Source organism: Adiantum capillus-veneris, chromosome 23 (assembly GCF_014529385.1).
Source record: "Adiantum capillus-veneris isolate H3 chromosome 23, ASM1452938v2, whole genome shotgun sequence".
Lineage (NCBI taxonomy): Eukaryota > Viridiplantae > Streptophyta > Polypodiopsida > Polypodiales > Pteridaceae > Adiantum > Adiantum capillus-veneris.
This window is the reverse complement of record NC_140953.1, coordinates 130559497-130584761: the sequence shown is the minus strand read 5'-3', so window position 1 is coordinate 130584761 and position 25265 is coordinate 130559497. Positions and strand designations below refer to the sequence as shown.

The window sequence follows — 25265 nt, the reverse complement described above, 5'->3', positions numbered from 1 at the left end:
TATGATAACAACCTCCAATACGTAAAGAAATCAAAGATTCTTTTATATTAGTAGGATGAGGCTATTGCATGATTACATCTACTTTAATTGGATCTAGTTGAAGACCATAAGAAGAGATAACATGTCCCAAGTAGGTGATTTTTGTTTTCAAAAACATTATTGCCTTAACTTCACATAGAATTTATGCTCTTGTAGCAACTCAATAACGAGCTTGAGGTACTGCAAGTGCTCTTCTTGGAGAATATTAAAGACAAATTATCATCAAAAAAGTCAATGATGGATTCTCTTGAATATGGTCATATTGTCTCATCCATAGTAGTGAGAAAAATTGTAGGAGAGTTAGTTAAACCAAAAGACATAACTAAAAACTTATAATATCCAAGTCTTGTACGAAAAACAGTCTTTGGGATATATGCTAAACGTTTGAGTACTTGATGATAGCTGGATCGTAACTCTATCTTAGAGGAATAACAAGCTCCTTTTAGTCTATCAAATAGCTCATCCATGATTAGGAGAGGATATTTGTTCTTAATAGTCACTACATCTAAAGCATGATAATCTACACCCATACGCATAGACCCATCTTTTTCCTTTTACCAAGAGAATTGAGGATGCCCAAGGTGAAGAACTCATAGGTAGAATGTGCATATCACCAAGAAGATGTGGAAGATTTATCCAATTTGTATCTTCTGAAGAAAGTATGACTCCAATGAACCAAAATGTTAGCTTTAAAAAAAATCGTTAGACTCAAACATGTACATCATCACCTAGTTGAGGTGCTAATCCTAAAATAAACTTACGCTTAAACTTTATCTTGCTAACATGCTGAAAGTAAATAGCTCGATCAAATAGTTCCAAAAACGGTCAACATAGTATGTACACTTTTATTTTTACCCCATCAAACTAGATCCATTGCCTTCCTGTTGTGGACTTGTACTATGCAAGTAAAAATATGGAAGCAATGGCTTCTGAAATGCAAGCCATGTAAGCGGATTCTCACCATGCTGTTTAATTGCATCCCACCATAATACTTTTGAGATGATTGGATGCTTATTTAGCTCTATCGTGTTCAAAGAAATATTCATCATAAAAATAATAATCTAGTTGAGACACATGGAAAAACTATGCTCGCATCTATATTTCCATTAAAATCCTTAAAATTGAATGTTTTACTACTAATTTTACTCTTTCTTAGAGTTGGTGTAGGTTTGTTGTGTGGTTCTTACAATTATTTTTCAAGTTGATGCACAACATGCATATATAAGAATTTGTAGTAAATTAATTAAATGTTTCATGATCGCAGGTGCTTGTAGCAAGTGCACCATGAATGCATGTGAAAACAAGGAGATGCAGACAATCAAAATAGTATGGAATCCAGCATACATGGTTGTGGAACTGCAATTTAACATTGGACCATCTCTTGACTGGTTTTGTAATTGAGGGTGAAATTGGGAGTAGGTGAATCAAAAATTTGTGTGTGAAGAGAGCTCAAAAAACAACCTACCTTCCAGCTTTTGGTTGGTCCCAAGTACAAGGTTTACTCACAAATAGTTTGTGAAATCCGCCAAAGAATCTTACCACAACGGGCTATTTCTCCTTCAGGCAATCTTGTTGTGGCTTTATTTTTTTGTTTTCTCAAAAAATAGAATGGATTTTATTGAATGATTTATACATATATAATCATCGAGGATGCTCGCATTCGCCAAAGCTGACTAGTTCTTTCTAGCTTGCAAAGTCTTCAAGGCTCACATGGGAAAGTATCCATTTTAAGTTAAAACTAATTTTATAAAGCCATAAATTTTCAAGAAAAGTGGCCTTTTTAGCTTGAACGTGTTGGATAATAGTTGCGGGTAGGATGGGAAGGAAACATGAGGGAGAAGAGAGGTGTTAGCAAGGATTTGAAACTATTTTAAGCCATGATGTAGAAGAAAGAGATGATCCTAATCCCAACATGATTTTTTTTTGGAGCCACACTGATTGAATTCAAAGAAGGTCGATTTTAGCCTTGCTTGTGTGCAAGAAGTTATTCCCACATAGCTTTTGCAAAAAGCTGACAATTCCTTCAAAAGCCTTCTTCGCAATGTTCTTGCAATGATTTGTCAAAAAAATCTTCAATTAATCTTGCTTTATTAGTTGTGAGATTTCCTTGCCTAATTTCTTCAATGCATTAACGTATTTTTTCAAGTCCTAATTACTTTGAATCTCATAGCAAATTCAGTTTAATTATTAGCTCCAATTTGATTTCATACGCAATTATTACAGTTTTTCCTACAGTTATTGCAGGAAAAACTTTGCCACCAATATTCTTAAGCAATTCAAAGAAATTTTTGAAGTTTACTACAACATCAATTTTTTGTAAATTTTTACCGATTCGGAACTTTTAATTGCCAGTGCTTGCCAAAATCAAACATTAGCCAATGTCAAGCCACTGAGCCAAGGTTCTCATACCACAATTGCCCAAAGGGGAAGCCAAAAACCTTCTCTAAGCTCCCACTACACACATGTTTCTCACACCTTTCACTGTCTCTCCTTTCAAAAGCATAAACACTCAAGATTGTGCCATCTTCTTGGTACACACACAAATATTTATGTAGGCACAAAATTGTAAAACAGTGTAAGAGAAGAAGACGGTGACTAGATTGCATATAGAGAATACGTTAGAGAAGAAGATAAGAGAATCACACAACTATTGGGCTAAATCTAGCCCTCAAGTGTATGGCACACTCTATATCTTGGGTATTGATATTTATTCAAAATTTAGAATAATGTAAAAAATTAGAGCCTTTTTTTTACATGAAGTTTCATGGCATTGGAGATGGTTTCCACTTATTGAAAACTATCTCTAGCATAATATATACAAAATGATCTGCTATGGATAGCTTATTGAACAAAAATAAAACACTAGGCCAATACACATTGTTTATTGAAATGAAGTAATCAACTATGTGGTCTCCTTCTCAACTTCCTGAATTCCAATTGACACAAACATCGGTCTTACCATCAATTAACCACTAATTTACCAAAACAACAACATATTAATTAATCATTACAAAGCCAAGCTATCCCCTACACATGCTGATGCTAACCACATGCACCACAAAAGTCATAGGGGACATACAATATCATAACATATATTTACTTGGCACTTAGAGTTCATACTATGGGGGAACCATATCAAAATCTTTCTTAAAGCCCACAAAGCAAGATGCCAATTTCTCACCTTTGCTCCATGAGGACTTAGAGTTCATACTCCCGGGGAACCATATCAAAAGATTTATTAAAGCCCACAAAGCTAGATGAAAACCTCTCACCTTTGCTCCACGATCAACATAATGTTTTTGGAAAACCTCTTGCATTTTTGTCATTATTTTTAGCCCATTCATTTATCTGTATTTCCATGATACATACAAGAAACTTTGCCATAAAAATACCAACCATCGTGGTCCAATAGTCGTTTACATTGTTAACATCTCCGCTTTATGTAAATGTTTGATCCATTTTTTACTCCAATCATGAAAACATCCTATGTTGAAGTGCAAGGTTAAGCATCCAATAATGTGGTTCCTCACTTCTCCATTTCAACATTTCAAGATTGATACCTTGAAGTTCTTCTGCTTCGTGAATGCCCAATTTCTAAAGCCTTCCACATATATCTCTGATTATAAAGCAGGAAGGCATATATGAAAGAGAACCATGACACCACGTCTTTCCTACATTTGGTTGGGCATATAGATTCTTGCAATGCATATCTATGCCATAAGAGTTAAGTCACCAAAAATCTCAACACACTTGTCTTTTATATTTCTCCAAACTGTTACACAAGCTTGTGCCTTCTCTTGGGCATGGAAAAATTGTTGATTGACTTCCCATCTTCTTCTCTTTTTTGGACAACTTTGTATGTATGTAGATGCTTTTGATAATCTTCTTTTTCTTTGTTTGCATTCAAACTCATGATCAAATATTTTTGTGCTTCTTTACATTACCTACCAAACCATTTCTTCTTTGAGCTACCTTTCTTGCCCCCTTTGCGAGACACGTGCTTCACGGCAAAGCATTCGTCCGCACAAGACCAAATGATTTGCTTGACTTGCATCCTAGTGTTGGATCATTTGAGAGCTTCGTGGTTTGTAGCATTTGCTCCGAACATATCACTATACACAAATGCCCATTTGAAGTGTATGCACAACAATGCTTGAAAATTACTTGGCAAACCTATACATGAGAAATTGGAGAGGTAAATTGACTAAATGTGAAGGTTTTTGCACTAAATTTCTCTAAGATTTTGTAGGTTTTCCCACCTTCACATCCAAAATTTAGAGGCGAATCTCAACATTTTGTAGGTGGGATTGCACTAAACCTAGGATCTTTTTGAGCACTAATGCACAAAGATGACTGCCCCACACTCTGGTTGGACTTTACATGCTCGAATCTCTTAGGACATTTGAGAGCAAGACATTATGTCTCGTGATCATTCCAGAATCCATTGGCCAAGTGTGTAAAACTTTGTATGCAATTAAAGATGGCATCCGAAAATAACATAGAGTCCATGACACTACCTCCATTTGTTTTCTACGTGTAAATCCATCTGTGCCATTCCATAAAGATACACCATTTGTAGTGAGCATTTTGATGTGGGTCACCACAATGGATGATGCAACATAGCTATCTACACAGTAACATAACAAACCTAATAACAATGTCAATACACAAGGAGTTGATCTGGCTAAGGCCCAAATGCATGCATAGGCTTGTCAAAAAATTCTGAAGAGAACACTAGCACTTAAACCTACGATTGAATCGACAAAAATGCTATGAGACAATTAATTTGTTTATAAGGACTGCTTTTATAAGGACTACGATTGAATCGACAAAAATGCTATGAGACAATTAATTTGTTTATAAGGACTGCTTTTATAGCGTTTTTTTCTCTCCTCCTCCACCAATGTCCACCTCCTTCGTCTCCCTCCCTCCCCGGCTGCTTTTTCCAGGAGTCATCACTAGCCCCAATCAAGAGCTATCTCCACTGTCTCTTTCTCTCTCACACTCAATGGTGATGACGTTGCACTCTCTCTCTCTCTCTCTCTCTCTCTCTCTCTCTCTCTCTCTCTCTCAGCTTGCGGATATACACTCGTGCCACAAAAGTTTTGGGGAATCATTAAGGATTCAATGCAAGGTGCCTAACGGTCATCCCACTGCGCTGAGATTTCAAAGTTTGTCTTATTTCGGGGTTCCATGTGTCAAAAGTGATAATTTTGGTTAGGTTTTAGTGCTGTATATGTACACAAAGATACAAAAAGTTGAACAATTGGGTCTGTAAAGCAAACATGTACTGCGATAAGTTGAACATGTGTGTCTGCAAGCAAACATCTCATTCAAATTCGGTAATACATCAGCTTTTTTTTTGCATGTACATTGCCAACAGGTGGTAAAACGATGAACTGGTAAAAGGATATTCATCTTCAGTGAGAATCTGCCTCTTTTACGCTCGTTCTGCTTAAGCGGCCTGCGGCTTTCCTTCCCAGGCTTGCAGCCTTACGCGAGGGGCCAATTTTGTTGGTGCAAATCATTATCCCATGAGTCGAGTCGAGACTTATAAGGAGCGGGCCTATCGGATATTGCACTGTATCTCGCAAGAATTTCTGGGTAGCGCTCATGGGCAATTGAGAGCTCAAGCTGAATATTGGGCTTTACCACGTTTCCAAGATCAAACTCTTTGAGTCGAGATCTCCATGTGTTTGAGAAGATCAAGATGATGCCAGGCTGCATGCTGGAGGATTTCAAGTGATGGTGTGTGGTAATGGATTCCAGAACAGGAGTTGACTATGTAGTAAAGCTCGACCAGGTCCCCCGCTGGAGCGATGCAGATTACCATCCCTCTGATGAGCTTTCTGCTTTAGTAGGTGATCCGCTCTCTTCCCATGCAAATGGACTTATAGAAGTCTCTACTTCAAGGTTCCCTCTCGATCATGCCATCAACTCCAAGCTTTACCTCTGGCGCGGCCATCCTTGGAACTTGGAAGTTGATGCTGTTGTTAATTCCTCCAATGAGGTAATTAGTCGATGCATTTGTATTTAGTTGTACAATATTGTCTATTGTTGGCAATGTGTCACAGTCCAATTTTCACGTAGAGTAAGACAACCCGATTTTCTGGTAGTGTTTTGTCCATGCTATCAAAGTTTTGCAGAAGGATCACGAGGAATTTACATGTAATGCTCTACTTTAATGTCATAGCCAGTCCATGCCATAATGTTGCTAGTGGGCTCCAAGGTTCAAGGAGGTGCTAGGATAACGATGTGGGTTAACAACGTTTACTTTTTCTAAAAGGCAATGTCTCCTTGGAGCATCACTTTTGAACTCAAACATGTTAGAGATCATGCTGAAAATGGGAGGAAAATCGGTATTCTGTGAGGGTTATCAGGGGTGAATGATAAATGAGTTCCACATCTATGAAAGCGTGTTTTGCAAAGCTTTTACAGAGTTTCAACCTTCAACATCAGTCACAATCAATAGAGTCTCTACTAAACCTGGCACATTCTACACCAAATGCGTTCTTTTGGTCCCTAAACTGGTGATACCATTTTTTGCTGCTCACATTGGCATTTGAAGAGGAGGTAGCACATGTGGCCCAGTCCGTTGTTCCATTTGTAGAAAAAAACCTAAATGGAGCTGCAAGTGCAGTTTAATGTTATTTTGAAGTTCGTGATTTTGTAGAACAGTCGATTAAAAAAATGTTCTTTTTGAATTTCACGCTGCTAGAAACTTGTCAAAGGGAAAATCTTTTGTGTTAAGTGGTTACCTGGATTTTTTCTGTAAAATTTCCGAAGCAAGAGATGTATTGTGGATATGAAAATGGTTATGAATAGGGTATTCACAAACATAATGGATGTTACTCAAAATGTACGTATGATTTTGTTCAATGGTTTTCATGGTTTGACTGTACCCATTACTACTAGCAGTGATTTGTCACTAACGTCCATAGCTTTTTTCTTTGTTTATCGATCTGTGAATGAGAAGTTGAGTGTCGTAACCAATTTCTCACACATTGCTTGCCAGACAAACTTTCATAAGCTACCATGTGGCCTTCTTGCATCAACACCGCTCCCAAACTATTGCCACATGTCTCAGATTAGACCTCAAAAGAAGTCTGCAAGTTTGAAAGTATTTAAATAGGTCCTGTGGTCAACTTGTCTTTAAGTCTTTCAGAGGCCATAATCTATGAAGGTCCCCAAGTGAATGGTACAGCTTCGGTAGTAAGAAGCCCAAGAATCTCTTCACATCAGGAACATTCCGCAAACTTCCTAAAGAACCTCCAATAGTAAGAAGCCGCAAAAGTTTCGCACATCATGAACATTATGCAAAGGTAATAGTTGCAACCTTGACCAGATTCATGCTAACACCCTTTGACAAACCAACGTGCCCCAAGAAGTGTATCTTTTGTGTAGCAAGTGACCTTTCTTTCCGTTGATCATCAATTTATATTCCCATTGTCACAAACTGGTGACGTGGCTGACCTCCGGACATACACTCACACACCTTGCTGCCTGAAATGTGCCGACAGGTTGACGTGGCAGCTAGCGGAAAATCCGCCGCAAAACGCGTTGACATGCTGATGTGGCAGGCTGTACGGACATCAGTACGGATGCTCCGCTTTTTGCGATGACAGACCGTACGGAATTCCGGAAAGTACGTTGGCCAGCTTTTGGGCACTGTGCTTTAACTTTTGAGAAGCTTTTGGATTACAGTTGCTTTTAAGTTTAAGAGCTTTTGAGTTTGAGATTTTGGGGCTCTGCTTTTGGGCATCCCTTGTAACAATAAATATGTCTGTTGGGCCCTCATTACTCGGAGCATCTGGACGCAGAGTTTGAGTGTGAGTCCCAGGAGACTCCCTTGTACTTTGCACCAAGATTAATATAAAAAGAAATACCGAAAGGGGCACCAATCTTTGGGGCCAATACCTCTAGGCACGGAGCTACGCCAGGCCGTGTCGTCTTTTGTGATATTTAAAGTGAATCTCTGCTGTGTCGCGGTCGAATCTAGACTTGGGTGTCCAAGTTTGTTACTGTGGTATCAAAGCATAGAAAGATTCTTCTTCTACGGAAGATTCGATCCTTTTTGCAGCGCACAGTTTTTTGGAAAGAATCTTCGTGCCCCGACCCCAGACTTATTAGCCACTCCCACTCTTCATACATCCCGCATCAGGCACGCTCCCGTCTTCATCGCTCTGTCTTACATGGCATAAAGCCATAAAGAATCCCACATTACACATGGGTTCTCGTGAAGAATCTGACAGAGATGACACCTCTCAGTGGGAAGGCAAAGAAAAGTTGAAGATCTGGCGCGGGAACTGAAGAAAAGAATGAAGATTTGGAGTTCCAGAAAGGAGTACAAACGTCACTTGCAGATTGGCATACTTGTGAACAGATTGATTAAGTACTTGAGAGACCCGAGATTGGCGAGACACCTGAAGAATTACCCGATTGATAAGATTTACTCGAGATGGCATGTAGCCATTGCTTCTCCTCTCAGGTAGGGAGGAAAGCCGAAAGGACAGACGAGTGTAGAAAAACGGAACCTGTACACGCAGAAAGAGAGAGACCAGAACTCAAAGGACCACCAGAAGATAAACTTGAGAGTTATAGAGTAGCAGTCGAGTGCGGAAGAAAAGGAAAGATGAAAGCAGAACTGGTACCACATTGAGTGGGGCCCGAACTGAATCAAATCAACGAAAGTACAAAACTTTGCCGCCCTTGGGGCAAAGTGAAAGATTAGAAAGCCCTCATTTTTGTTTTTGATGGAGGAGCTAAGGCCAACTTCTTGAATTGGCTGCTCGATTTGGAATTACGCGAGACAGGTTGAGGCCACAGGCAGAGGCAGTTCTAGCGGCACCCGGACGGGATGATGCCATTACACCAATCATTGGCAAACTTCGTTTGCAATGTCATGGGTATTTAGGGCACAAGGGCTTCTACGTAATGCCCTTAGGAAGGTTGTGACGTTTTCCTCGAAATCCCTTTAAACTGCAAGAACAACACTGTGGTTGACTATCGGACTGAGAAAGCGACTTTGACAAATGAAGGGCAAAGAGATTGTACTTGATGATATACTTGACGGACTTCAGAATGCTACTTGCCGAATATCAAGAATGCTACTTGCCGAATTGATATGAAGAGTGAATATCATCAGCTCTGTTTTGCTCCGAGACGTCTATAAGACAGCTTTCAGAACGACTTTTTGGATTTTCAGAGAGTATCGATCATTGGTGGGTTTTCCAGACACTGAGGAAGCATACTTTGCTTATAAATATGGAAAAGAGCGATTTTTTTTGCCGGAGATACACTTTCTGAGACACATCGTCTCACCAGCAGGAGTACAGATGGACCCGGCCAAGATTGAAACTATCCGCGATTGGCCCGATTTGAAGAAAGTTCATGAAGTTGAAAGCTTCTTCGGCCTATGTTCTTACTACCGGCGGTTCATTCGAAAGATTACAGGGGTAGCTTCCTCTTTGCACATTCTGACACAGAAAGGAGTCCCTTTCTCGTGGGGACCTACAGAGGTGACTGCCTTTCAGACACTGAAAGAGAAATTGACTACTGGACCAGTGTTGGCTTTGCTGGACTTACAAAAGCCATTCGAATTATATTGTAATCCTTGTGGTCATAGTTTGCGAACGGTCTTAATGCAAGAAGACCATGTGATTGCCTACGAAAGCCGATTGTTTTCAAGGCCGGAATTGACAGTACAGATATGAGAAAGAGCTTTTGGCGGTTATCTCGACATGACCTACTTGGAGCCGATTTTACGGTCTTCACTGATCATCAGAGTTTATGCTACTTCTTGTCACAAAAGCAGCTTTCGGAAAAGCAGATGCGGTGGGCTAACATCTTGGCATAGTTTCACTTAGAGATTGTCCATGTACAGGGACAAAAGAACTTGGTGGCAGATGCTTTGTCCTGAAAGCCGTTAGTCTTGGCTATTTCCGCTATTCATCATAGAAGCTTCGAGAACATGGTCGATCAGTACGCCAGAGATCCAAATTTTATTGATGTATTCACTCGAATACAAAATGGGGAGGTAGTAGCGGGATATTCCATACGGGATGGCTCGTTGAGGGAAAAGGTTCTAACTGAATGCCATTGTCCACCTTTTACGGGTCATCGTGGCATTGACACTACCTTGAGAGATGTGGAGCGTTACTTCTTTTGGCCGAGACTCAAGAAGGATGTGGATGACTTTTGTATGCAGTTGCTTTGTATGCCAAAAAGTCAAGTTTGACAGGCATTAAGCACATGGATTGTTACAGCCTTTACCCATTCCCACCCGCCCTTGGGAAAGTAATGCTATGGATTTCATTTTTGATCTCCCGAAGACACAAAGTGGGCATGATGGCATTTGGACCGTCATCGACAGATTTAGCAAGCAAGCTCACTTCGTTCCAGTAAAGAAGACAGTTAAGCCCGATCCTTTGGCAAAACTTTTGAATACATGGCATGTCTGAGTCCATTGTTTCGGACAAAGATCCCCGATCTACTAGTTGTTTTGAACGGCAATCTGGGAGAACATTGGCACGTGGTTGCAGTTCTTGTCCTTGTTCCACCCGCAGATAGATGGGCAATTTGGAAATAGCCAATTCAATGGTTTTGAATTTGTTGAAGTCTTCTTCTTTGGATCGGAAGACTAGATGGAAAAAGTATTTTCCCTTGGTGGAGTTTGCCTACAACGACACACGGGAAAGACGGCATTTGAAGTGTTCGAGGGTGCTAAGAAGCTCCTTAAATTTCTAAGCACCTAAGACAAGATTCTTTTGAAGAAGATTTTTGAAACAAAGTCTAAAAGGCATGGAAGGCCATCTAGCCGTTTAAAGGAGGAGAGCTCGTCCTTTTTTGACAATGAACAGATCAACAAGAAAACCAAGGAATTCAAGGAAGGGAGTCAGGCCAGGACACCCATCGAGCCCTTGAGTTGAACAACAGTTTGACGTCGCCTTCTCTAGAGCGTGATTCTTAGAACATTCCAGGGAGCGAAAGGCGGCATCTTACTTGAAAAGAATGATGAATATGCAAAAGATTTCATTATGCCTTGGCATCACTTGCAAATGAGTGAGAAAGATACATTGGATGACTACTGCCAAAGATTTTGGGATACTTGTCGAAGATTCTTTTGAAAGACCAGATTGAGCGATTTTGCTATGATTTGCTAAAGAGATTCAAGACTATGCTTTAAACCAGAAGTGTCACTCCACGGGACATGACTAAGCAACCATTTGAAATGCATGCCAGCTCATTGACTTATGCGACGGGTAGGAAAGTATCAAAAAGGCAAGAGTCTTCCAGTGAAGAGAATGAATCAAGGGAACCAGATGATAGCTCATCACAGGATTCTGGCGAATCAGAGGGTTCCGACGAACTAAGGAAAACAGATGCAAGTTCATCAAAGCATTCTAGAGACAGAGGAATCAGATGATAGTGCGTCTTAGGGTTTCGATGATTGACTCTGACGTGCCAATGGACAGGGAAGCGAAAGACGCTACCCGCAGGTCCCAGGGCACGAGGAAAGAAAAGAAAAAGGGAATCAACCGGTAGATCAGAACATTCTCCGGACCCAAGATGAGATTTTTGAAGCCGACCAGCACACGAGGGACTTGGACACTGCTTTTGCCAAGGTCCGGGAGGCTTTATAGAAATCTCAAGAAAGACATAAGAAGGCAGCAGATCGACATTGTCGCAATTTGAAATTAAAGGAGGACGATTGGGTGCTCTTACGTTTTGAGAAGGCACGCCTAAGAAAACGAAAAGGAAAGGAGCGACTTTTTCCAAAGCTTAGCATGAGATACTATGGACCTTTCCAGATAAAAGAAAAGATAAATGATGTCTCCTTTAGAGTGAAGCTGCCCGATACTTCGAGAATTCACAATGCTTTTCATGTGAGTCTCTTGAAGCCTTTTAAAGGCGATGTGCCCGATGATGGGGAGCCAGATGAGCAACCCAAAGTGGAGGAAAGCGAGGAGATATTCGTTCGAGAACATATATTGGCACATAAAGATAGAAAGACTAAAGGTAAATTGATTAGGCGGCTCTCGATTAAATTCAAGAACTATCCTGCATTGGATGCGAAGTGGATGGATGAGGAGGACCTAACAGATACTCCTCAGATTTTGAAACTTTACCTTGAAGCATTCGGTTTAGCATAGTCTACTCCGATAGAACCCCGATTTCAGCATGGGTGAATCTAGTGCAGCAGGCTTGCACAAGAGGATAGTTGCTCCGCTCCTTTGTCAACAGATTACCCCAATTTTTGATATAGAGTCATTGATGTCCCTTTGGGTTTCAGAGATACTGCTGGGCTGACAGTATTTTGCTGTACGACTTTATGAATTGGAATTCCCGAAAATGATACTGATTGATTTGTACTTGACTTGTTTGAGTGTAGGAACTGAAAGATGAAAAGATTGCAACATTTCGGTCTCATAAATCTCTATAGACATGATTGCAATATGGATTAGTTAATCGGGCATCTATGAGGTCCCGACTAGATCTAGATGCGATTACTAAATACACTGCCGATTAATCATGGTATGAGATTTGGAATGAATTTGAATGTGATTACTAAATACGTTGCCGATTAATCATTGTCTGAGATTTGGAATGATTTGTCATGTGATGTCCTGTGATGTGAGTGTCGATTAGTATATGTGCTAGATGTGTTGTGCCTAGTGCGTCGGTACTAACAGTTAGTGTCTACTAAGACAATTTCTGGCCTCTGTTTTTGCAGGCGTAATCGAGGGCGATTACAATTCTTTCAAGAGGGGGGTATGTCACAAATTGGTGACGTGGCTGACCCCCGGACATACACTCACACACCTTGTTGCCTGAAATGCGCCGGCAGGCTGACGTGGCAGCCAGCGGAAAATTTGCCGCAAAACGCCCTGACATGCTGACGTGGCAGGCTGTACGGACATCAGTACGGACGCTCCGCTTTTTGCGCTGACAGACCATACGAAATTCCGAAAATTACGCTGGCCAGCTTTTGGGCACTGTGTTTTAACTTTTGAGAAGCTTTTGGATTACAGTTGCTTTTGAGTTTAAGAGCTTTTGAGTTTGAGATTTTGGGGGTCTGCTTTTGGGCATCCCTTGTAACAATAAATATGTTTGTTGGGCCCTCATTACTCGGAGCATCTGGACGTAGAGTCTGAGTGTGAGTCCCAGGAGACTCCCTTGTACTTTGCACCAAGATTAATATAAAAAGAAATACCGAAAGGGACTCCAGTCTTTGGGGCCAATACCTCTGGGCACGGAACTACGCCGGGCCGTGTCGTCTTTTGTGAACTGCTTTAGAGTGAATCTCTGTTGTGTCGCAGTAGAATCTAGACTTGGGGTGTCCAAGTTTGTTACATCCATGGTGCTCTAAAGACCTGTGCCACATGCCCTTAATGCTTTGCTTCGTACTTGGAGGAGATAATAATATCATCAAAGAATGTGTCCACATATTGCCTATGCTCTTGAAAATGTTGTTTAATCATTGTCATCACCCGCTAAACATATGATTCATCGAAACACTGCAAATTGTGACTGAAAAACTTGAAAGAAGTGAGAATATTGCACTTGCAGTTTGTAGACAACATGAGAGCTGCATATTTCCGCTCTAGAAATTATTGGCCCTCAAGTCAAGCGCTCCTTGCAGTGTATCTTTATTAATTGATCAAGAGAATTTTACGATTGTGTGACCACATGCTCATCAACTAAGGCTAGGCCTTGTGTGTAAAGGCAATTGAAACTGAAATTGGATTTTGAAGTTTAACTAGGACTAGAACTAGAGTGGTCCTAAAAGTGAACACGTCGATGCTGTTTCCTTTGAGACCCCTTCTCTCCAATATCTATAAAAGTGTCGGCCTAGGTAGTCGGGAAAAGACTTGGGCCTCTGTCCCTTATGTGAATACTTCTTTTGCTTCATCAATTTGTTGACTTGGCACTCTATAGTCTCGAACAGTCTCTGCCAGTGGGACATGGCGAGTCTCAAAGGTGTGGAAGAAGCAGGCCCGCCAAATGAGCCAGAGTGTAAGGCCATAGATGAGCTCTCAACACCATAGTTACAGGGAATGACCATTTTCAAGTCTCCGTTCCCCGTTCCCATTCCAACTTCACGCGCCCGTTGCCGTTCCCCGTTCCCCGTTCCGGGTAACTATGCCCAACACACCTCTCTCTCACTGCACCACTCTTGGGGGGTAAGCTCTGTGGCAAGTTGGAGTGTAGGTCGACCCCCCTCGATCACAATCATCGTGCTGGTGGAAGCCAATTCAAGCGCAGAGCCCGTGAGAGTGGACCAAGCTACAACATCAAAAGTGTACTTTCGAGCTTGTCAAGGTCGACGATGCAGAAGCGTAGAGATCAAGGGGGGAGAGAGAGAGAGAGAGAGAGAGAGAGAGAGAGAGAGAGAGAGAGAGAGAGAGAGAGAGAGAGAGAGAGAGAGAGAGAGAGAGAGAGAGAGAGAGAGAGTCTCTCCTGAACCAGGCAATGAATAACTGAATGTGTACAATGGAGGCAAGGGGTTGCTTATATAGCAACCTCAGTAAATTTCCCTACCTAGACTTTGACAAATAAGTAAAATAAATATCTAAAAGTCAAAATAAATAATGAGATCACATTGGGCAGTTCACTTGAGATGCCAAAAATCTTAACACCCTCTTTGCAGCTCATAGTGGACATCAATAGTGAGACCAAGTCGATGAAGAAGCTACCATGGACACCCGAGAAGTGGCCACCAATTGGAGACACCTCGATTTTGCTACCCTCAACTTTGTACCTGAGAATAATGCCATCTTGAGCATTGGTTGCCTTTTTAGAAAATTTGAATTGTAGACCACACTACGTTTTAGAATCCCCATTCGTGAACTGTGAACACATCACGTCCAAAATATAATACTCCAAGATAATGAATTGTGGAACACATTGTAACAAGACGAGCACCATGTGCCAATAGAAAAGAACAGACTGAATAGACTTTTAGCACTTCAATAACAACTGAACTGAAAGAGAGACGACACGCGACACGGAGTGGCGGAATTCCACCCCAGAGAGTATTGGCCCCCAACCTTGGCGCCCCTTTCGGTATTTCTTTATATTGCATCAACACAGTACAAGCCGGTACTCCACGCTTTGCACCTTCTCCAGGAAGCATGCCAGAGCATGAGCCCTTAGTACATATTTAAAGGCCCTTGGCCTATGAAAAGCAGTTTACACGAAAAGCCTACAAACTCAAAAGCCTCTGGTCCAAAAGCAATGCCAAAAAACTGCCAGCGTAAATCACGGAAATCCGTACAACTGCCATGTCAGCAGTCAACGCAAAACGCGGACATCCGTACTGTCTGCCACATCATCAGCCAACGATAAATCCGCAGTGTCCATACAGCTGCCACGTTATCAGCTCATGCGCAAGCCTTTGTGTGTAGGTCTTGCTTTATTTTAATCCTTTATGTCACTTCAACTCACTTGGGGCCCCATCGGATGGGGTCCCCATAAGTTGGTAGGACTTCTTCTTCTGTTACTTGTTCTTCTTAGGGTTTAGGCCCCTCGGCTGACATCTACAAGTTGGCTCTATTCTTCAGGGCTTTGACACGTCAGCAGTTTGTGACACACATCCTGTCCATGATCCGACCAACAACGACGGATTGGTGCACTCATCCATAGTGTTTTAGATACGTCTGATTGGTTCCCTGCAAGATGCATGTGCCTTGAACTCCGACCTATGGGTTCAAACACCAATAACTTAACTCCAACACAAGGGCCCAAATTAATTATACGGAGCACTGTTTGCTCCTCTTTGCCATTCACAAGCCTCTCTCTGGCTTAATCTAGTGGCGACACTGATCTCCATGTGACTAGAAGGTGGGAGATCGTGCGAGTGTAGTCACCACCACACCAACAACCTCTTTACAGTCCTTCCTTGAGTCACTATCATTGCTTTCCTCCTAATGCTTGCTTTTATCTTTGTTCTTTGTAGAATCTTTGTCTTTGCCTTTGGATCTGCAATCCTTGGCCAAATGACCACGTTTTCCACAATTGTAACAACGGTTCTTGGTCCTCTTTCTGGAATCCAAAGCAGCAAATGCTTCCCCATCTGTCTCAGAAATCTGAATTTTGCCTTGAGTTATCAACACGGCTTCCTCCTCAATGAGAAAAGAGCTGAGATTATCAAATTCCCGCTTTTCCTTCGTGCTTGTAGCTGAAGTGTCCTAGACACCGTTTCATACTCCTTAGGCAACTTCGTAAGAACCAAAGCAGCTGAGTACTTGTCAATGCACTTTTCATAGCCGATAGTTGATCATGAACAACTTTAGCCTTCATAAGGAATGATTGCATGGAACTTCCTCGTGGAAATTGGATGGCAGGTGACTGCTCGCATTGTAGAATCCCGATCAAACATTCCAACGAGCTTGAACCACATATCGTTGGCAGTCTTCAAAGTCTGAATGGCTGGAGAAAGGGTCTTTGTAAGAGATTTCGCAGTGGCCGACATTGCCTTCGCATTAGCCGCATCTCAAGCGACACACGATTTGAGATATTCGTCATCTTGAAGGCGGGTGTACCTGTTGTTGGGATCCTCGTGGGACGGGGCTCCGAGCCGTTGACAATATCACATAAGCCTTTCCGTGTGCACCAGTGTCGCATGATCAAATTCCAATGAGCATAGTTATTGCCGTTCAATTTGTCGCTGGTGCTGGAGCAAGGATATCAAGAGCTCCGATCTGGAATGAGAAAACTGATTGTCCCTTGGATTGTCCCTCGGAATGTCCCTCAAATTGACCCTCGGAAATTTTTGAGCTAACTTGAGTTGTTTTGCAGATATGCTGTAATCGTCCGTGCTGTAATCGCGGACGATTACTTTCTTTCAAGAAGGGGGGATGTCATGGTCCTCTGGCCGCTCGGATGGAAGACGAGGTGGAAGATCATCCTGCAAAAAGAGATGCTTAAAGTTGGTAAAAGAATTTGAATACTTGTCTGGAGCCTGAATGTTTTGGGAAATTGGAGCAGCATAGATGAATGCCGCTTGTGCTCCTCGTCATAATTCACGCTTTACTTGCACATGAGAAATGAGAGGCAAAGAATGCAGACCTTCCTTAGCACGAATGATGATGGGGGAGTCAGTCTTGGCATTTAATGTGAGAGTGTTGGCCTCCCAATGAATGAGAGGATTATGCTCACGAAACCATCTGATGCCCAAAAGCATATCACATCTTGAAAGAGGAGACACGAGAAATTTCCTACGGAAAGTAGCTTGTTGAGCTGTAAACAACACATCAAGGCACTCTTTCATGATGAGAGAGTCCATACCGAGAGCGAAGCCAGAAACCTCGAGAGGAGATTTCTGACTAATCTCTAGGCGGCTCTCTCAACAAGAGAGGCACTAATCACATCATGCATACTGCCTGGATCAAACAATATGATAAAGCGGTGACCCTTAACATGACCATAACACTTCATGAGAGACTCATCAATGTATGTGTCAGAGACATGAGAAGATTTAGCTTGGTTCATTAAAGTGCTTGTGGTTGTTGTTGGTGCCTTTGGTTCTTTAGGGGGGGCTGTCTTAGGACAAGCCTTCTTAATGTGACCCTTGACGTGACATTGATAACATCTACCTTCCTTAGCATAAATCACTTGTTCTTCAGCCGTGACGTATCCTCCTATAATTCCTTGTGCAGCTTTTTCATTCGGGGTTAGCTGAGGTTTTGCAAGTGCTTTAGCTTTACCCTTAGATTCATTGTTAAGAGTTCTTTTCCGAAGGATTAGAGGAAGATGGGCTAGAAGAGTTACCATTCTTACCATTCTTACCGTTCTTACCATTCTGCGGGTTTTGAGAAGTCTGAGAGGTTCCTTGAGAAGTCTTGTTCTCCTTAAGCTTTCCCTTATTGTGCTTCATCTCTTGTGCGAGAGCAATCACTACCGCTTTGTTGAGATCGATTGGATCAAGGACCTCCACATCAAACTTGATATACTTGTCCAATCTATAATGGAATGCCTCTTTGCGCTCTGCATTTGATTTGCGTAATTGAGTGCTGAGTTGCAAGACACGATAAGAGAAAGACATAACTGGCATACCATTTTGCTTGAGAGCGCACCAATCGTCCTTCAATCGTGCGAGGTACTCGGGTGGCATAAACCGCGCCTTCAGCTTGTCTTGGAAGTTGGCCCAATTGAAGAAAAGGGGCGCGTCATCGTCGGCTTCCTCTAGGTGCGCGGCCAACTGTGCCTCTTGCCAGGCGTGGTACCAATTAATGGCATCACCGGCAAGGTACATGGCTGCCATCAAAACTTTGCTATTGCCTGTCTTCTTAGTTGTTGCAAAATAAGTATTAAATTGGTGCAACCAAGAATGAATAACAACAGCATCCATCTTATCATCATACTTACTAAAAGTCAACTTCTCTGTGAGGACTGGGTTGTTGGAGTCTGAATCTTGGCTTGCGCCACTGGATGAACTACCAACATCTTTGGCTGGCTCGGACTTCGAGGTGAGGACATGTAGGACCAAGTCGTTCATGCGTTGTTCTCTCTGGGTTTCACGCTCTAACTCCAAGGCCGCTTTTCTTTCTTCGCGTGCATAGTATGTGAGTTTTATCCAAGGCTACCATTCTGTCCTTGTGTTCACGATCCAAGTCTTCCCTTTTCTTTTCGACCGCCAAGCGCGCTTGTTCCAGGTTGGCCCTTTGTTCTGCTTTTCTTTCTTCTTGTTCCTTGGCCGCCAAGCGTGCTTCGCGATCCAAGGCACAGCGATCGGCTTCTTGTTGTGCCATCGCAATGCGATTCGCTTCTTGTTGTTGAGCCATCGCAACGCGATTTGCTTCTTGTTGTTGTGCGATCATGTCCATCATCGTCTTGACCAAAGCGTCCGTAGGATTTGGTGCAATCCTTGGCGTAGATGGCAAAGGGGGAGGGTCAGGAAAACCTCCATGGTGAGGAAATTCTTCTTCACTACTTCATGCCCATCACCTCCATGCGAAGTATCCATTCCGCTTCAGGTGATGACCATGCATTGGGATCTTTGGTTCTTAAGTTCATGAGGAACTTGGGTTCTTGTGGGTCCTGGAGTCTTGAGGGTTTTGAGGTTCTTGGGGGTCTTGAGGTTCTTGAGTTTCTTCTTTCGCTTGCAATCCGTGTTAGAGAAGGATCTTCTCTTCACCCAAGTTCTGCTCTTTTCCGCGGGCGCACCCCTTGGCGGCCTTGCGCTCACACCAAGGTTGCTTTTTCCCACCTCACGTCGATTGGCTGGCCGCTAAGTGCACGGTCCGCTCTCAATGAGTGAAAGGAGGCACAAGGGGAGGCTGGACAATCCCTTCTTTCTTGGGATTCCTGTCACTCTTCAAAAACACGATTAGGAATCGACACGTCCAAGAACTCTTGGTTACGTGCGATTGCAACAAGCAAAAAAATTCTCGTGGTTCTTTCCTTGAGTGATACAGAACACTGCCAAAGCTCTGATACCAATGTAGAGTGCAACAAAATGAATGTTGAACTTTGCTCAAGATGAGTGCTCCGAATTGTGCTCAAGGTTCCTTTTACTTAGGGAAGGGAGAGCCTTCCGTTCTTTAACGAGAGAGTGCAAGTGATCACAGACAAAGTGGATGAACACTGAATGAAGGTGCTAGGACTGAGAGATAGACAGAGAAGAGAATACGACACCGGAAAGTTGTAAAACCCTCCTCCAAGGGCCCCTCTCTCGATGGTGAGAGAGGTCTATGCTATTGATTGCACAAACTGGTACAAGACTCTGATGCAAACTTGAGAAGCTATAATGCAATGAGTGGAGACGACGGTGACGACGACTTGAATCGCTATCTTCTGCTGCCCATGCTGATGATAGAAAAACGCTGATCTTGCCGTCTTGAAAACTCTGGATCTGCTGTCTTTAGTCGCTGAATTTCTGCTGTTCAAACGCTGGATCTGCTGCCCTTTTCAATCGCTGATTTGCTGCCTTAAAACGCTGGGTCTGCTGCCCTTTTTCTTGCTAAATTTGTAGGTATTCCAAGCCAAAAAACGCTGGCTATTATGGCTGGGAAAACGCTGAGCCAGCAGGTTGTTGAAAACGCTGAAGTGGCTGAGTATTGCGGGCGCTACTGATTGGCTGCGCCTCTCAAGCAAGAACCAACCCCATCCACCCGGCGTTTTTCAACATCCACCTTTCTCACCTGAGAGAGTAGCCTGCTGCAAGTGATTTGCCTGTTGCACTTTCTCCTCTTCTCCCAGATAGGTCTAGCGCTAGGTTGCTTATATATTACTTTAGCAAAATTGCCCTGTCTGCGAACAGACTCACAAAAGTGTCAGAACACTTCCTAAGCTAGACTAATTGGACTGAACTGAACCCTTGTCATGCCTGTAGCTTGTCCACAGACACATAGGGTTGGATGTGTCACGTGACACAAGTGGATGGAGGCACTGATTTCTTTTGAGATTAAGGCTAACTGCTGAATAACTTTATGTAGAGAAGCACTTTAAAATGGGAATTCCTAAAATGAATCTGTCACATGTGCTCTCTCATGTGTGTATTGTTTGAGTGTATGTTTGAAAGGCGAAATGATTGCAACATTTTGTCTCGGTCACCTGAGGGGTGATGTGGATGTGATTGTAACGAGATTTAGTAGATCAAGACATCCGTGAAAGGATAAGCGCGGTGTGGATGTGATTACTAAATAAGTTACAATGATCATGATTCTCATCTAAGATCTCGACGGGGATAGTGATGTGAATGTGTCACAAACGGGAGCACACACGAATAATCAACAAGTTGAAGATAAATAATCTTTCAACTAAAAAGAGTTGAAGGAGAAGATCGATATAGTATTTGGGACCAAAAGACGGGCTGGTCCCCCCCCCCTCTGCTTAGAGAGAATCTTTATTAGGGAGAATCTTTTTACAAGCACAAGAACCGGAGAAAACCCCTCCGTTCTAATTCTCAAACTTGATGGTCGTTCCTTCCCGTGGGGGAAATCCGAGAGACGAGCTCTCAATATTTTTCCGTCTGTACTCGAAGTCGAGGCTCCGCAGACAATTTCCGAATTCCATTCCCAGAATTCCCAAGCGTAGGTCGAGGCCTTCCCGCTTCTCCTTCGCGATGAAGTACACAAACACGAGACAACAATTCGTATGGCGAATTCACAATTGATACCTGTCGCTCCTTGCACAGAAAAATGACCTCTGTACGCTTGTCTTCACACGAGCACTTGCAGATTCCTGGCGGCAGAGTCTTCTCCAAGTTCCAGCGCCGGCTTCTTCTCCTCCAAAACTGAACACTGGCTGTCCTTTTTATAGGCCCTGGGGGTTGGCACAAATAGCGGGGACTGCCTGGCAGAAATAGCCAGGCTTGGGGCACAAGAAAAGCAAAGAGAGAGAGGGCTGAGGGTTGGCGGCAGATTTTAGAGAGAGGAGAGAGAGTGATAGCTGGCTTCTTCTTTCAGCCGTACAAACCAATGCTGCCTTTTTTTTTCTATAAGCCATGCTTTATTTTACTTATGGGCTGCCCACTTATTAAGTGGGCGGCTGGTCACTCGTTTAAAAAACGTGAGCTTGGTCAAAACTTAAAAATACTCAGTGAGCTGAAAATTAGTGCTATCTGAACAGATTCTAGGCATCCCAGGATGCAGTACACATGCACAGATGCTATGCAGACACAGATTCCTCGCGGGAAAACAGCTGCGTTCCTCGCGAGTGTTTTGCTTTTTTTTGAAAAGCTTCTCAAGAACCATCTTTATTCTTGTGCTTGCGTCCTTACGAGTATTCCTTTTTCTAGTTCGGGTTTCCTGTCAGACCAACAAAATATCTCCTTTCCGATGCTCCCGTCACCCATCACGTGACGCATCAGGAATATCCGTTTGCCGGTCTTTCCTACCGAACTAACGGTACAACCCCTTCGCGTTGCTTAATGTCACCCATCATATGACACATTAGAGTTGTCTGTTCGTGATGGCTTTTAACAATTCCAATAGATCTACAGTTCCTAACCTTATAGTTCAAGCGCACACATTTAAATATCCTAATTTCAATAAAAAGAAATTACTTAGAAAAATAAGAAAATAGTCCATTTAGCAACATCCCTCTGGCTTCTAAACGGTTGTCCTCAACTGTAGTGCTTGTACATATCCTTCCAAAATCTCGACATAGGATGCTAATTTCTGCTCGGTCATCCACTAAGCGTCTAGAGTAGAATAATTTTTAAACTTCACCAAATACTTCCGCGTAATCTTCTCAGACTTGAGTGGCCGCTCCCTATGATGAATGATCTGCTCCAGTTGGAGTATTTGTCCGATTCCTCAACCTCAGCAGGTTCCTCAGCAATAGGCTGACTTGGAGGTGGTCCCACATACTGCCAGAGTAAACTAACATGGAAAGCATTGGAACGTCACATCGTTCACTTGGTCAATTTTTTTAAACGGCCCATAATAACGATTGGAAAGTTTTACCACTTTCCCTTTATGAGTCGCTTGTATTTTTAGTCTTGCCTTCTCAAACTTGAGTAAGACTAATTTACCGACTGTTGAGTCCAGATTCCTTATGTGCTTGTCTCCAGCTTTCTTATGTTTTTCCTGAGAGCGCAAAGTTGCTCTCTTAACTTGCCTGTAGGCCGTGTCCAAATCTCCGACACTCATCTGCTACAAAAATCTTATCCTTAGTGACAAGGATCGGTGGCAACAAAGGCTTACCATAAAGAATCTCAAAAGGTGCTTTTCTCGTAATGTACGGTATTGTTTTACGTGTGCTCGACAAAGGGCAAATACTTCTCCCAGTCATATTGTCTTTCTGACATATAAGATTTCAGCATATCCAATACTGTAGAATTAGCGATCTAACTCTGCCCATCCGTTTGAGGATGATATGCAAAAGAAAAATTCAACTTCGTCCCAAGGTTATCAAACAAGGCACACCAAAAGTTTCTTGTCATGCGAGGATCTTGATCACTCACAATAGACTTGGGCATCCCATGAAGCTTAAAGTTCTGTGCTAGAAAAATCCTAGCTATATGATCCGCTTTGATTGTTTTCTTGACTGGAATAAAGTGAGCTTGCTTGCTAAATCTGTCCACATCGGTCCAGATGGCATCATTTCCAATGTGAGTCCTTGGGAGATTCATAATGAAATCCATGGCAATACTCTCCTAGGGTTGATCAGGCATAGGCAGAGGTTGGAGTAACCCAGGCGTCTTATGCCGATCATACGTTACTTTTTGGCAAACCAAGCATTCCTTGACATATTGTCCATGTCTAATTTAAGGCATTGGAAATATCTTTCCAATGCTAAAGTCGTAGGAAGAGTTCCCCGATGACTCGCATAAGGTGAGGCATGTGCTTCTTCCATGATTTTCTTTCTCAATGGTTCTGCCACGCAAATTGCTTGGTGGTGATAGAGGTAACCATCCCAAATAGAATAGGGATATTCCTTTTCTCCGTTCTGTAGCTTATTCCAAGTGGAGAAGTCGGGGTCATTTGGATATAAATCCGGAAGTGATTCCAGTTCTTGGTGATAGACATGCATTCACCCTAGGCCGTCTAGACAATGCGTCTGCAGCCACATTTTTACTCCTAGTTGTATGAAGGATTTGGAAGTGAAACATGGACAAAAAGTTGGCCTATCTCCTAGATAATTTCCGTTGCGTAAGAAAATACCGCAAACTCTAACGACCGGTTTTGATCACAAAATCCGCTCTTAGAAGGTAATTCTTTGAGGTAGATAAGGCGTGAATCATAGCCATAAGTTCCTTCTCGTAGATCGAGGCATGCAATTTTGCATGCGGGATCCATTCTTACTTGCTTGTGTGAGACTATATGGCCAAGATAGTGTATCTCAGTGAGGAAGAACTCACTCTTCTTTGCATTCACATGCAACTGATGCTTTCTCAATTCCTGAAACACTATGTCCAAATGCTTTTGATGTTCCTTCTCGGTCTTTGAAAAGACGAGCATGTCATCAAAGAACACTCATGTGAAAGCTCGGTGTGGGCTGAACATTCGATTTATCATTTGATTGAATGTGGCAGGAGCATTGGTCAAGCCAAAGGCATCACCAAAAATTCATAGAGACCAAAGGTTGTGCGAAAGGCAGTCTTATGGACATCCTTAGGGGCTATGCGTATCTAATGATACCCGCTCTTCAAGTCAATGCGACTAAAGATGCTTGCACTCTGCGATTTATCGAGAATATCATCAATCCGGGGAATCGGAAAGCGATTCTTGATAGTGATCTTGTTTAAAGATCGGTAATCTATGCACATTCGAAACGTGCCGTCTTTCTTTTGCACCAGTAGAACTGGAGAGCAGTAAGGCGAAGTACTTGGTCGTATTAGACCTTTTTCCAGAAGCTCGTTGACTTGCTTCAGAATTTCCTCTTGTTGAGCAAGACTTACCCGGCAAGGGGGTTGGTTTGGGGGAGAGCTACCTGGTACGAGATCAATGTGATGATCTTCCGGACGTTTGTCCGGTAGAGTATCCGTGAAACAATCTTTTTACTTTTCAAGAAATTGGAAACGTTTAATTTCCAAACTAGAGAGCGAACCCTCATTAGTTTTATTTCTTTCACGTGATAAAATCAAGTAAACAGAAACACACTTCTTTATTTCCTTCTTAATGGAGATATGGCTTACAATCGAGAGTAGCCAATCCCTTGCATCAATTTTTTTTTTAATGTTCTTGCCCTCATGCTCAAAAGCGAGGGTCTTTTCTACATAATCTTGGACCGGTTGCATTGTTAGTGCCATGGCATACCCAAGATGATATCACATCCCTCGATGGGTGCCATCAAAAAGCATTCACGGTCCTTGTATTCGCCAATCCGAAGACTGAGTTGTCCTTGCACGGGAGTTGCATCTACGAGCTACAACTTCCATCTACTGTTGATTCGGCGCCCATCCGCCTCTATTGCGCTATTTAAAGGAGCTTGCTGCTAATGGTTTTATTAATTTGGAGTATGCTCCTACAGTCAGCAATTGGGCAGATTTCCTCACCATATGTGTTCCAGGTCCAAAGGAACATGCATCTTGCATCGGATTGTCTCTCCACCCATAGTTGCCGATGCTGCCTAGCTTAGCTTGTTGAAGGGGGGATACAGTCCAGTCAACAATTTAACTCTCCCTTAAGGGGGGGATGTAATGGTGGATTAAATTCACCTAGATTTAGGTCTAGCTAGATTCACCTACTTTAGTCACCTACCCTAGCAAAGTGGGATCTACTTCTCCTTGATCATAGTCACCTAAAGTAGTCCCAAATCACACCTACTTCATCTCT

The 25265-nt window shown here is 42.5% G+C and overlaps 1 protein-coding gene across 1 annotated transcript in view; it reads left to right on the top strand.

Annotated features, from left to right (window-relative positions):
* The first annotated feature begins 5442 nt into the window (after nucleotides 1-5442).
* LOC147428554 (appr-1-p processing enzyme family protein) overlaps nucleotides 5443-25265 on the top strand; it is a 43738-nt gene continuing 23915 nt past the window's right edge. Inside the window, exon 1 of the mRNA XM_086496352.1 lies at nucleotides 5443-6049. Within this exon, the coding sequence (XP_086352478.1) occupies nucleotides 5798-6049 (252 nt within the window). The 5' untranslated portion in view covers nucleotides 5443-5797. The remainder of the gene's footprint in view (nucleotides 6050-25265) is intronic.